Source organism: Mustela nigripes, chromosome 16 (assembly GCF_022355385.1).
Source record: "Mustela nigripes isolate SB6536 chromosome 16, MUSNIG.SB6536, whole genome shotgun sequence".
In the NCBI taxonomy this organism is placed as follows: domain Eukaryota; kingdom Metazoa; phylum Chordata; class Mammalia; order Carnivora; family Mustelidae; genus Mustela; species Mustela nigripes.
The window spans coordinates 47,751,309-47,764,237 of record NC_081572.1 but is presented as its reverse complement, the minus strand read 5'-3'; the positions used below and the strand labels follow the sequence as shown (position 1 = coordinate 47,764,237).

The 12,929-nt window shown below is 61.0% G+C and overlaps 1 protein-coding gene across 2 annotated transcripts; it reads right to left on the bottom strand.

The window, feature by feature from the left end:
* Window positions 1-22: 22 nt before the first annotated feature.
* FLII (FLII actin remodeling protein) lies at window positions 23-12,929 on the bottom strand. 2 transcript variants are annotated; one of them, XM_059379605.1, is made up of 30 exons: window positions 12,821-12,929; window positions 11,121-11,231; window positions 10,733-10,804; window positions 9,469-9,549; window positions 9,060-9,145; window positions 8,776-8,937; window positions 8,466-8,569; window positions 7,893-8,068; window positions 7,640-7,797; window positions 6,920-7,004; window positions 6,372-6,519; window positions 6,051-6,187; window positions 5,638-5,850; window positions 5,175-5,354; window positions 4,422-4,504; window positions 4,211-4,285; window positions 3,882-3,965; window positions 3,608-3,779; window positions 2,952-3,056; window positions 2,671-2,862; window positions 2,348-2,536; window positions 2,098-2,237; window positions 1,766-2,012; window positions 1,472-1,626; window positions 1,323-1,383; window positions 1,107-1,235; window positions 918-1,024; window positions 716-821; window positions 556-621; window positions 23-468 (listed from the first exon to the last, which is right to left on the bottom strand). In XM_059379605.1, exons 1-30 carry the CDS (start codon window positions 12,881-12,883, stop codon window positions 334-336), a joined length of 3,822 nt encoding a protein of 1,273 aa, XP_059235588.1. In that variant the 5' UTR covers window positions 12,884-12,929; the 3' UTR covers window positions 23-333. The 2 variants fall into 2 exon arrangements, with proteins under 2 accessions (XP_059235588.1, XP_059235589.1); XM_059379606.1 differs by having other exon boundaries at window positions 6,051-6,184.

The window sequence follows — 12,929 nt, the reverse complement described above, 5'->3', positions numbered from 1 at the left end:
TTAAAAATACTGATTTTTAATATTGAAAATAAAAGCATTTAATATCTCTTAAAAGGCAACCACACTGCTTTCTCTGTGGTAGGGAGGGGGCATCACACAATAGCTCTCCCCAGAGGGACTCCAGCTGCCCAGACCCCTGAGGGCCTGGGTCGGGGCGTCCCCCCTGGTGCTGCTCAGGCTGTGCAGCTGGGGACCGTGGCACTGGGGGCCGGGTGGCCGAACAGGGGCTGCCACCTGCGCACAGCCTCTGCCACTGGCAGTGGACGGATGGGCCACCCTGGCCCCGAGCTCGGGGCTGCGATGGGGGTGCTACAGATGGGGGCGCTTGCTGTCCTAGGCCAGAGGCTTGCGGAAAGTGCTCCAGGCGTGGAAGCAGCGGGTGAAGGCATACTGCTCGTTGCCCTTGCGGACCAGGCGCAGGCGGCGTGGCTGCTCATGCTCTTTGGATCGCATGTGTTGGATGTACACCTGGCCGGCCGGACAGGGCATGAGCTGGGGGCAGTCCTCGCAGATGCCCCCCTACCCGGGCTTAGCCCTCCCCACCAGCTGGCTCACCTGGCAGGCCTTCAGACTCAGTTTGATCTCCACCTGGCTTGTTTGGGTCCCCACCCACATGTAGACCTGTAGGGACAGTAGGGCAGGGGGTCTCAGCTTCCCACCTAGCAGTGGGTGGGCCCCCTGGGCAGCCGGATCAGCGGGAGAGGAGGGTCTGCACCTCTTGACCATTGTCCAGCAGCATGATATCGTCATCCGCCAGGTCGTCCTGACAGAAGTCTGAGCACTTCTCTGTTACCGCAAAGTAGCCCTTCTCGTTGGAGCACCTGCAGGTCAAGGGTCAAGGAGAGGCTGTGAGGGTGGCAGGCACAGCCAGCCCCGGGGGGAAGCTGGGGGTTGTGGGGTCTGGGTCCCAGCCTCACCGGAAGAGCCTGGTGTGCTTCATGTACTCGGCGTCGTCATCGTAGGGCTTCTGGGCCCCGATGCCCACCCAAAAGAAGTTCTCGGGCTCTTCACCCTCATTGATGACCTGTGGGAAAGGGTCTGTCTGGCCCAGGGTTCGGGTCTGCTCCCATAGGACTACCTGCGTGCCCACCACTTGCCCCTGTCACCTGCTTGCTGTAGGAGGCGTCAAACATGGTGTTCAGGATATCTTCTGCCAGCTTGGCCTCATCTGGGTCTGATGCCCGGCCCACCCACGCGTACACGATGCCCTGGTTGTCCTCGCTCTCAAAGGGAACCTGAGAAGTGTGCAGGGGAGTTCAAGTTGGGGCCAGCCCACAACCCGTGACCCTGCTCCACAGTCCCCGCCACACCCACAATCCCACCTTGAGGATGAAGCAGAACTCGGAGTTGAGGAGGCTGGAGTCAGTGTTGATCTGGATGCACCTGCGGGGTGGGAGGTGTCAGCGAGGGGTCCCTGCTGCCCACTGACCCCCGCCTGTCCACCACACGCGCCCTCCCCCCAGCCAGGCACCGGGTGCAGAGGGCGCTGCCATTGGTGCGAATCTGGTAGAGGCTGGGCTGCTGGGCAGCCTGAGCCACCTTCCTCTTGCCTCGATGGATGATGAACTTTCTCTTGAAATGGGACAGGAACTTGGGGTTCTCCTGCTGCTGTGTCATGCGTACCACCTGGAGGTGTGGAAGCATTAGGGGCAGCTCCCTGGACACCACCTCCACCCCCCCACCCCTGCCACGCCTCCCCAGTCTTTGCCTGCCTACAGAGGCTATGGGGGCACGGCCTGGAGCAGGTAGGGGCGTGCAGGCACACCTCTAGTTTGCCAGGGAAGAGGCTCTCGAACTTCTTCTGCAGGCTGAAGGTGAAGGTGAGCCAGCCCATGTTGGAGGCCTCCCGGCCCTGCCAGAAGTACACGATACACTGGAAGTCCTCCTCGGGCTGCTTCTCCTCCGCCTCAGCCGCTGCCTCCTCGCCTTCTTTGCCCTCAGCTCCCGCTTTTTCCTCTTCCTTCTCTTCCTTCTTCTCCTCCTCCTCCTCGTACTCCACAGGGACCCAGTACCTGGGGGGTCAGAAGACGGTGAGCGGGGATGGGGCTCGCACCCCTAGCATCCACGGAGGAGCCAGGTGGCGCGCCGAGGCAGCACCTGCAGAGGAAGACGTAGCAGTCCTGCGTGTAGAAGTGGCCGAACTCCTCCTCTGGCAGCCTCGCGAACTTCTTGCCCTCCAGCACGAAGCCCTCCATGCCATCCAGGTCCTCATTCCACTCCTCCATCAGCTGCTCCGCCTGCATGGGGCAGCAGCGAGTCACGGGGCAGCCCCCCCCCCCAGAGCCCCCTCCCACTGCCGCAGGGTCCTGCCCTGGGCCAGTCCGCCCCGCCCCCGGCCCACCCCCACCTCTGCCAACGCCATGGGCGGCTGCCGCGGCAGAAACAGTGCGGTGAGGTCAGCCTTCATCTGATCTTTCTTCTCCGCGTCGCGCTTCACCTTCCCGGTGAGTCCCGGGCCCTGCAGCACAGACTCCGCATTGCGCGTGTAGTCTACCGTCAACACGTCGTCCCAGTTCTTGAACTTGGCCTTGAACACCTGCCAAGCATGGATAAAACTCAAGCTGGCCGGGAGGCTTGGGGGCGGGGCCTCACCGTGGAAGGGCGGGGCCTGGCTGGGCCGAGGTGGCTCCCAGGGGCCATGGCCTGTGCCAGCTCGGCTGGACTCCGCACCTGCGCCTCGGTACCCTCCAGGCTGCGGCTGACCGTGGCGTGGCGCGGCCTGTGCAACATCCCGCACAGCTCCTGGCCCAGCTTGAGGGCGGCGGCGCGCACCAGGCGCGGGGATTTGCGGCCCAGCCAGATGAACACGTCGGACCAACAGTCCAGGATGTATACGCAGCGCGTGTCCAGCAGGCTCTGCAGCTGCAGGGCAAAGGCTGGAGGTCACAGCCCACACCGGGCCACCAGCGAGAGATTCCGGCCCTGCACCCTCTGCCCTCCATGTGTCTCACCAGTCGCATCTTGGGCAGCAGTTCCACCTTGGGACGGGTCTTATGTTCCACGGAGAGCTTGTAGTTGATCTGAGGCAGCTCCAGATAGCCCAGGCCAAGGCCCACCTGGCAGCAGGAAGGGGTGGGCGTGGCAGGGGTGAGCTCCGGAATACAGGAGCCCCACCCCCAGCAACCCCCTGCTTTGAAGTCCAGCCCTTTCCCTGCTGTGGGAGCTCAGGACCAGGGCCTGCTCCTCTTCCGACCTGTTTCCTCCCTCCACTAATGTTTGAAGGACATTCTATCAGTGGAAGGGCTTTTAAATGATGCCTTCCCTGCCTGCCCTCTCCAGGTCCTTATTGTCATTCCCAATTCTCTGTCTTCTTGCTCGCTACACCCCTAGGGGCTTCCTATCACCTTGAGAATCAAGGCCAGGTTCTCAGGCCTGGCACCCAGGCACGCTGCAGCTTCCCTCTTCCGCCCCACCTTCCTGGAAATGCACAGTCTAACACTACTTCTCCTGGCCTCACTCAGAGCCAGCCTCCTGATCTTTGCTCTGACTATTTCCTGCCCAGAAAGCAGCACCCTCTCCCCACCAAAGTCCAGATGAAGACCACAGCCACCATCATGGTGCCAGCGGAGGAAGTCAGGCCAGCACTGCCTCCCGCACCACGGCTCACCTTATACAGCTTGGGCTGAGGTGGCCAGAAGTCATCCGGCACGTGCTTCTTGATCTCGGAGGGCTCCCCGCCCAGCACCTCCCAGAACTCTGGGGGCTCCTGACCTTGCACCAGCAGTGTGATCTCTGCCTTCCCTTTCCGCTCGTTCTTGTTAATTTTCTCCGCAAAAAGCCTTGTGGGGGGAGTGGGAATATACAAAGCCTTTAGTGAGTCCCATGTCCCTTCTTAGGTGACAATCTGTCTTTGCAGAAAATACCCCACTGTGTCCTCATACCTGGCCTTGGTAGTGCTACTCAGTGTGGCCTGGGTCCCCCGCCACACGTAAATGTCCAGCCCTCGATCCAGCAGGAAAACAAACCTGGGCAGGAGGGGCAGGAGGAACAGTGATGGACAGGGACAGCGATTGCCCTCATGCCCTTGACCCTGGCCCAAATCCCTCATTATGGGGTTTCACGCCTTACTGGTCCTGCCAAGCTCAATGAGACAGGGGTTAAAAGGGTTTCTGAAGGTCTTTTTTTGTTTTTCTAGAACCCAAAACTGCTCCCCACTAATGGGGAGGGAGTGTGGGCTCAAGTACTCCCCCTGGAGGCATGGGTGGCCTACCTTGGGTCCAGAGAGGACCCCTTGAGAGGCACGGGCTCCAACTTGATGTTCTTTTTCCCATAGACACGGTACATCCTGGGGGCCAGAGCAAGAGTGACTGGGGAGGGGGCCGGGGAGGGGCACAAATGGGCCGATTCAGCCCTAACACCCTCTGGCCCCATCCTTCCCACTGGAGTGCAGGCCAGCGCCAGCCACGCCCACACCCCCTCACCTGGTGATGTAGTGTGTGTCCTCCACAGTGTAGAAGCCGCTGGCTGTTCCACCCTCGATGTAGGAGATGTCATTGTCAAACACCTGTGTGTGTGAGGGTGCGGGCCTTCATCACTGAGCCACCCCTTCCCCCGCCAGACACCTCCCACCCCCGTCAGAGGGCAGAGCTGTCTACAGGTGCCTCACGAGCTATATATCCGGGATGAAGGTAGGGTAAAAAAAGGAATAAGATCTGTGTCTATAAACAAACACGTTAGAGCGTTAGGATGGGTAAAAATATGTGTTTGCTGGTGTTAAGGTTTAGGAATGCACAGCATGCTTAGATACGCCTGCATGGGGCACAAGACCAAGCAGATTTATGCAAGAGGGCAAGGGGTGAATCAGGGTAGAATCTTGGGTGGATGGGTGTCTACATACGAACAGCTGGCCGAGAAGACAGCACAGCTCGCTCACCCTACTCTGACTCAGGGTCCAGCCCTGGGCCTGCCTTCTTGGTGTCCAGCCGGCAGCCCCACCCCCTCGGTACTATAGCCCCAGCTCCCCATCTCTCTCTCGGCTCCCCCTAGCCCAGGCTCCCCACCTTTGGCGGCATCTAGCCCTCCTGACCCTGCTGTCTGCCTGAGGTCTCAACACCCCCCTACCTTTGCGCTCAGCACTGTGAGCAGAGTTCTTCACCCCGCCCACCAGCCCCGCCCCAGCCCTTGCCCACGCCCATTCTCCCACCCCACCCTGGGCCTTCCCCTCCCACAGGCACCTGCAAGAACTCCTCGCTCTCTTCGCCCATCTCCTCCCGCACAGTGCGGCACTCAGCACCCAGGTAGTTGCGCAGGTTCACGGCGTGGATGGCAGAGCAAGCCTTCTTGTCCAGAGTGGCCTCCCCGCCGATCCAGTAGTAGATCTCCCAGTTCAGAGAGCCACTGTCATCCAGAAAAGTCTGGGGGCAGGGCACAGGCCGAGTCAGGCCTTGCCATGGGGTCCTGGCTTCCTGGCTCACCCCCAGAGTCCTCTGTAGCTGCCACAGACTGCCCCGCCCTGGGAGGGTGGGGGTGATGCACTGATGCACCCTGGCCTGGGCCATCACCATCCTGCCCCCTGTGCAAAGTCCTCTCTCTCCCACCTTCCCTCAGTGAACAAGAGAGTGGAGCTACAGACTCGGGGTCATCTGAAATAAGGTTTCTGGGGGTCCCACAGCCCACGCCAACATGCCCAACCCTCACCTTGAGCACAATGTAGCAGTCAGCCTCATAGAACTTGCCATGGAAGGCCTCCTCCACCAGCACAGGCACGAAGTTCTCGATTTGCCAGATGGTCAGACCAGGCAGCTGGCCCACGTCCTCCGTGAAGAACTCAGAGTAGTCAAGGCGTGGCTTCTCCAGGCCCTGGTCCCAGCGCCGTGCCTTGCCCCCAGGGGCTCGGGCATCAATACTCTCCTGGGGTCACAGTCAAAGGCATGGCTTGCCTTTATACAGCCACTCAGTCTCGCCTCTTTATTTGCTACCCACCTCAGGACCTTTGCACAGGCTATTCTTGCTACTCAGGACCCACTCTCCCTCTTGGCCTAGGTTGCACAGCCTGTTTTAAGCAGAGCCCAGGATCACTTGCTCCTGTCCCAGCCCCTGGCCTGGCTTACCTCCTGCTTTTTGTTCTTCTCCTGGGCCACATCCGACATGCCCTTCAGCACCTGCTTAGCCTGGTCATCCTGGGCTGAGTCCTTGCGCCTCCGGAGCCGCATCTTGCGAGCCAGGGGGTCCTTGGGCCCGCTTCCTGCTTAGTGGGGGAGTAAACGGCTGGACACTAGCTGGGCCCAGCCCCTCGGGCATACAGGCAACCAGGGGCCAACCCGATGCACAGGGATCCAGAAGCCATGTATGTCCCACCCAATGTACAGATGGGTAAGCTGAGGTCCGGAGAAGCACCCCCTTGGCATCCCGGCCAGACCTGCTCTGCTTACCAGCTGCTGCTGCTGCCACTGTGGCAGGTGAGGCCCCTGCCAGCCGCAGCTGGTTCTGCAGCGAGAAGTCGATGTTGTACCACTCAGCAGCGCGGTCCGCAGGCTTGGGAGGCATGACCAGGCTGGGGTTCTCCCGCACGTCCAGGACCTGCCTCGCAGGATGAGGCAGAGGGGGCAATGAGCTTGAGATCTACCTCGCAGTCACGCTGGCCCGACTTTCTGGCTCTTGGCAGCCAGGGGCCTGGGCTTGCATCCCAGCTCCACGGCTGGCCCTCTGGGCTCTGCTTTTCCTATCTATTGAGTGAGACCTTGCAGGCTGGCCGCGGGGCTTAGAGGATGCTGTCACGCACAGCATGGACACCGGGGTATGGTTTGCCCTCTTTCTGTGGCACTGTCACCACCTCCAGGGACCTCTGCCAGATCCACACCCCCCTCCTCAACTGCAGTGACACCGCCTTGTTTGGTTTTTCCCTGAGGGGCCATTGTCACCTCCATCCTCCCCCTCAGGCCCCTCCTCCCACTCTGCAGCAGCCCTGGCCTGCCCGGACCTCGATCTCCGTCAGGAAGTGGATGGCCTCTGGGAGGGTCACCAGGCGGTTCTTGTTCAGGACAAGTTTCCTCAGCTTTGTGCACCTGTGTGGACAGAGCCAGAGCCTCAGGGAAGTGACAAAGTGTGGGGACAGACAAGGAGACCTCCAGTCTTGGAGATGGGGGGCCAGGGAGGGCCAGAGGAGCTGACAGCCCAGCTAGCGAAGACACCAATGGGTTTAAAGTAGCTGCACATGGAGGGAGAGGCCGTGCAGCTAGAACAGGGTGCCCGCACAGCTGAGCGGCTGGAAAGGACTTTCAGTGACTGCTATGGAACAGCACTTTTCAGAGTGGCCTTCTGCAGAAATAAAGACCCCTGGGTATGAACCACAGGATGCTAAAACACGTATTCTATCCTCAGATTAACTTGGAAGCCGCTGAAAGGCTCTCTGTTCTGAGTCCTGACGAGGCCAAGCTAGCGGGCACTGTCACCACTAGAGGGAGCTGTACATGGTGCCGTGTCCCAAACTCTCATGGACAGGGAGGCCCTCCCCTGCCAGTGTCCTCCCACACTGTGCTATGGTGCACCCACATTGGGAATCACTGGCACAGGACTGTGTGGGCTTCCTCCCTAAAGACAAATTAACCCATCCGTTTTGCATGCTGTGCAGCAGGCGTAGGGTGGGCTCTGGCTGAGATGCTGGGGTCTTCTGTCCCCCTGCCCCCACACGCCCTAGTACCTGCACAGGCTCTCAGGGATCAGCTCCAGGTTGTTGTTGGCGGCCATGAACTCCTCTAGGCTGGTCAGCTTGCCGATGCCCGAGGGCAGCCCGTCGAAATCCAGCTTGTTGGAGTTCAGGTACAGCTTCTTCAGCTTGGTGAGCTTGCAAATGGCGGACTGGAGAGGTGAACCGGGCATGGGTTAGGGGGGTCAGGGGCAGGAGCCAGGGCAGCTCAGCAGCCTTCCCTCTCCCACCCCAGGCCTGCACGTACGGGCAGCGAGGTGAGCTGGTTGCGGGACAGGTTTAAGGTTTCCAGGTGCATCCACTGGTCGATGCACAGGGACAGCTCAGTGATCTGGTTGCTGCTGAGGTTGAGACGGCGCAGGCTGGGGAGGGTGTACAGGCACTCGGGCACCCGCGTCAAGTCATTGCAGGACAGGTCCACATCTGGGGTGTGAGGGTGGGGCACATCACCAGGGGCCCCGTGGCCAGCTCCAGGGGCAGAAGCCCCAACGTGAGCCCCACCTCTGCCCGCTCCAGGCTCTGTGGTCTTGAGCAAGTGACTTAATCTCTTTAAGCCTTGGTTTCTCTGTTTGGGAAAACCCACACACGGGGGGTTGAGGGGGGTTGGTGGGGGGGGTGGGGGTCGTCTAGGCATCAAGCCAGTGCTTGTAACTTGGAGTTAGCACTAGTTGTCACAGTAATGAAAGAAATGATCATAATGTAACTGTGTACTTTTCCCTCTGGGAGGTGGCCAAGAAAGCAGGGTCAGTGCCTTCCTGCATAAGGAAGCCGGGGACCTGAAGGGGCCAGAGCCTGCGGAGACCACCCAGGGACTGCCCACCTGCGAGGTTGCTCAGGCCCTCCAGGCTGGTAGGGAGGTTGCTCTGGGTGCGCTGTGTGTTCCTCAGGTGCAGGGTCTGTAGGGCCGTCAGAGCCGGAAGCTGCCTGCAGGGAGAGAGCACGGGGCTGAGTGGGGCTGAGAAGCCCAGGTCAGGGGCAGCTGTGGTGTGGGAAGGGGGCTGGGGGACAGAACACCGAACTGAGGTAGGGCCTGACGCTTTGGAAGGATGGGGTCTGCCCCCATTGGAGGGGTGGGGGTGGGGTGGGGCCGGGGCGGGCTCTGCAGGGGTGTGATGTGCGGAGGCACCCACCGGAGCTGTGCGTGCAGCAGCGGGTTCCCGTTGAGCACGAGTGTCTGCAGGTGCACCAGGCGGCGCATCTGTGGGGGCAAGCTCTCTAGGCGGTTCTCACTGAGGTCCAGGTACAGTAGGTCGGTGAGGTTGATGAAGAGCTGGTTGGGGATGGTGTCGATGCTGCGGGCGGGTAGGAGTGAGGCAGGCAGAAGGCGTCAGTGCAAGGTGCACAGCTCCAGGCCCAGCGCACCCAATGGGCCACAGTCGTCCTCCCCCCACCCACCCCTGCCGCTGACCGGTACCTGTTGTGGCTGAGGTTCAGCACCAGCATGTTCTTGGCGTTCTCCAGCTCCCGCGGGCACTCCGTCAACTGGTTGTAGCTCAAGTCCTGGGCAGAAGTGGAACAGCCAAGCGAGGGGTCTCAGGCCCAGTGCCACCCTGCTGGGCCTCTGCCAGCCTTGGGGATCAGGAAGAGCACTGAGCAAGGAGTGGATGAGGGGGTTTCAGAGCCAAAGGGAGGCAGTTGGGACCCTGGGAGAAAGGGTGCCTGGGTTAGGGCTCTGACGCTGTGAGTGGGCTCGGGCAAGGCACTCTACACCTCAGTTTCTCCATCTGTAAAATGGTTTACCAGGGGCTGCAGGGACCACTCTAATAGATGAGGATGGTCTCATGGACCAGCACAGAGGCCAGGTGGGAGGGGAAACCACTGACCAGAACTGAGAGGTCGTCCAGCTTGAAGATGTCATCGGGGACGCCGGAATTCTTCAGGCTGTTAGCTCGAGCCACAATGGCCTGGGAAGAAACCACAAGAGTCTGTGATTTCCAGCTTCCACCCCCAGGAAGCAGCAGAGAGATCAAGGAAGGACAGCACCTTGGGAAACCCACCAGAGGCCCAAGTGCTGTCCCCGCCTGGCCTTTGCTCATAGTCCCTCCACCTGGCGAGCTCTTCCTGGCCTCCTGACGAGCTCCTATCAACACCTCAAAGCCCAGTTCACGTGTGTCCCAGAGCCCAGTATGGGGCCCTCAGGGAACCTGAGGAAGAGCTTCCCCATTCCCGAGGCCTAGATAAGGGAGTAGCTCTGAGGCAAAGGTTCTAGGACAGAGAGAGAGGGGTGGACCATAGTGAACTCAGAGTGTGGACCGAGAGCAAGTCTGTTTTGTATCCTGTCAGGACTAAAACCTCAGAAAGTCTGAAGGGGAGAGAGGACAGGCCATAGGATGATGCCACGACCGTAAGCACCAATGGGGCTGCTGCCACCTTTCCCTCCACCACAGCGTCTGTGTAGGACCACACTGCGGCTTCGTAGCTGTCACCAGCTAAACCCTCCCCAGAACATGGAAGGAACTTGTCCAAGGTCACACAGCCAGGAAGCAGCGGGGTCCAGATCTGAACTCAGGCCGCCCTGGTCCAGAGGCTGTGCTTTTAACACCTGAGGGCTCTGGCCTTGGATGGGAACAACCCTCACCCAGGCCCAAAAGGTCTAGACGGGCCCGAAGTTCTGGAATGTCAGAGGCTCCGAGGGGCGATAGGACCACCCTGACTACTTTTTGTCAAGGCCAAACCCCACCCTACTCCAGTTCTCCCACTGCATGGCTGCGTGACCTCAGCCTCAGTCAAGTGACCTCGGGCAAGTGACCTGGCTCTCTGGCCAAGCATCTTCATCTGTGATCTTGGTGAAGGTCAGGATTATATGGAATCAACCAGGAGGAAGAGTTGGAACCGTGCTCGGCTGGTATCAAATGTTCTTATGACACTTGTCTAAAAGCGGGTGGGAGTTTGGGTTTTTTACCTTTTTTCTCCATGCACTACTGACCATGAGGCATCATGGTATCCCTTCGCCTTTAGAAACAGGCACGAGAATCTGACATTGGACAGGCAGCGGGGCTGGTCCACATGGGGTCTGGACCTGCCCTCACACCACCCACTGGACTCCGGCCCCCACTCCCGGGCTCGACGGCCCATCTCAGCACTCACCCTCAGCGACGGCAGGCTGGACAGCTCCCCGTGAAGCGTAGTCAGGTTGTTGTGGCTCACGGACAAGTGCTCCTGGGCCAGGACAAGGGAGCAGAGGCTCAGCACTGTGGGTAGGGCGCCTACGGAATCCCCATCCACCACCAAAACCTTGTACCACCCAGGGGGCCCTCAGCCACACAGGCCTAGACCACCATCTGCAGCCCCCTTCCCCCACACAGCCCGTCTTTTCTTGCACATCTCCTGGGACAGGGTGCTCACTCCCTTCCTGCTGGCTCTTGTTCATGGTTGTCAGCGTCTTCCTCTAGGTCATTTCCCTTCTGCGCTGGCTCTGCCCACTTGGCCCAGCCCCATCCCCAGGGTCCCTCCCTGACTGCCCAAAGCCCCTTACCAGCTTCTGCAGGGCGGCCAACTCCTCTGGCAGGTAGCAGAGGCCCGTGCGGTTCAGCTTCAGCCACCGCAGACTGGTCATGGCCTTGACATTCTCAGGAAAGTAGCCTCCCTGGGAGGGTGGGTATTATGATGAGACTGGTCTGGGCGAGGGGTTTTCCTGCTCTACCACCCTTAGTGGCCCCCACGCCCATGGGAGCCTTTGGAGGACAACAGAGTCACCTCTCACCAGCTCCCTGGACAGGCCACCTCACTACTCTGTGCCTCAACCTCATCAACGGAATAGGGCGAATAAAAGCCCCCCATGCCGAAAGTGTGAGGACAGACTAACAATCATGACGGCTGTTGGCCTAAAATCTCTTGTTGGATTCTGACCCCTGAATGGGCCAGGATGGAACTGGCTTGTCCCCAGCTCGGGTCAAATACCTCTGCCTGCCATTCCAGGCCCTCGCTAGGCCACCTAAGATGGGGGTACCCCCGAGCTTCCACCAAGGCCGTGCCTATGCCCCCACCTGACCATCAGCATACAAGCCGTTCTTGGCAAGGTCCAAGCCCATGTGAGGCCCCAGGTCCCCACCCGCACAGGTACAGCCTCGTACATACCCTCATGAACACCTTCAAATGCCTGCTGCGGTACCCCCAGCCCTTAAGGGCAGGCGATCTCATGCCTCTGAGGCCTTTGGCCAGTGTCCCCAGCCCCCTACAGCCACATTCCAACCTGGTGACTCAAGACTCAGGCGAGGTCAGTAAGAGGTCAGTGAGACCCCAGGTGAGGACGGTGGGGATGGGGGCAGAGAAAAGTGGCATGTGCACATGTGGGTAAATGCAGGAAGGCCCCACTTGCCTCTTCAGCAGTGGCCCAACCAAACCCCAAGGAAAGCCTGGGCCCCCCCACACCTGCAGACCCAGGCTGACCCTCCCTGTATTGGGCCAGCTCTCACTTCCACTTCTGCCCAGCCTGCTCTGGTCACCAGCACTGTTCACCTCATTCCTGCCCCTCTAGAACCGTCTCCTCGACCAGCTGCCTGTAGGCTGGGATCCAGTTCCCGGTGGCCCTCCTCTATCAGTTCCTACCACCTGCCAGAGGCCTCACACCTGCAGGACGGTCTCCACACCAACTAACCCATGCCCACAGCAGGGCTACTTGATTGCCCCTTCACCGGATGAGAAAACCCAGGCTCTGAGAGGGGAAGTGACTTGCCCAAGACCACACAGGATGGAGTGGCGGTGGCAAGGACGGGGCGGTGATGAGTGCGCTTCAGACCCGCCCCCCGTCAGCCCGGTAGCAAAGCCGGCCATGAGTCAGGGCCTGGCCTGGGCGTGTGACCTCAGAGGGGCGGGGACGCAGGGCCGGGGAGGCGGGAGCAGAAGCTCGCAGACCCCCAGGCCACTCTCCCGCCCGGGTGGGGCCCAGACCCCCGGACTGGGACTCTGGGTGGGGGCCCCCAGCTCTGCCCACTCCCTGGCGTGTCTCCGCCCGGCCCTGGCCGGCCCCGGTCTTCCCGTGCGGGCCCGGAGCGGAGCCACTGGGGTCTGTTCCCGGCGGGGTCGCGAGCGCCGGGAGGAGCCGCACCCCGCGCCGTCCGCGGTTCGGGGCTGCGCAGGGCCCGGAGGCTGGCGGGACAGGAAGCGGAGACCGGCGCGGGCCAAAGCGGAAGAGGTGGCCTGGAGGGAGGTCGGCCCCACGCCCGGCCGGCTCACCTTGAAGTCGTTGCCGCTGAGGTCCACGCCGCGGACGAACGGCAGCACTCCGGTGGCCTCCATGGCGCCGCTCTCGCTGCGGGGCCGGACAGGGCGCTGGGGGCGGTGG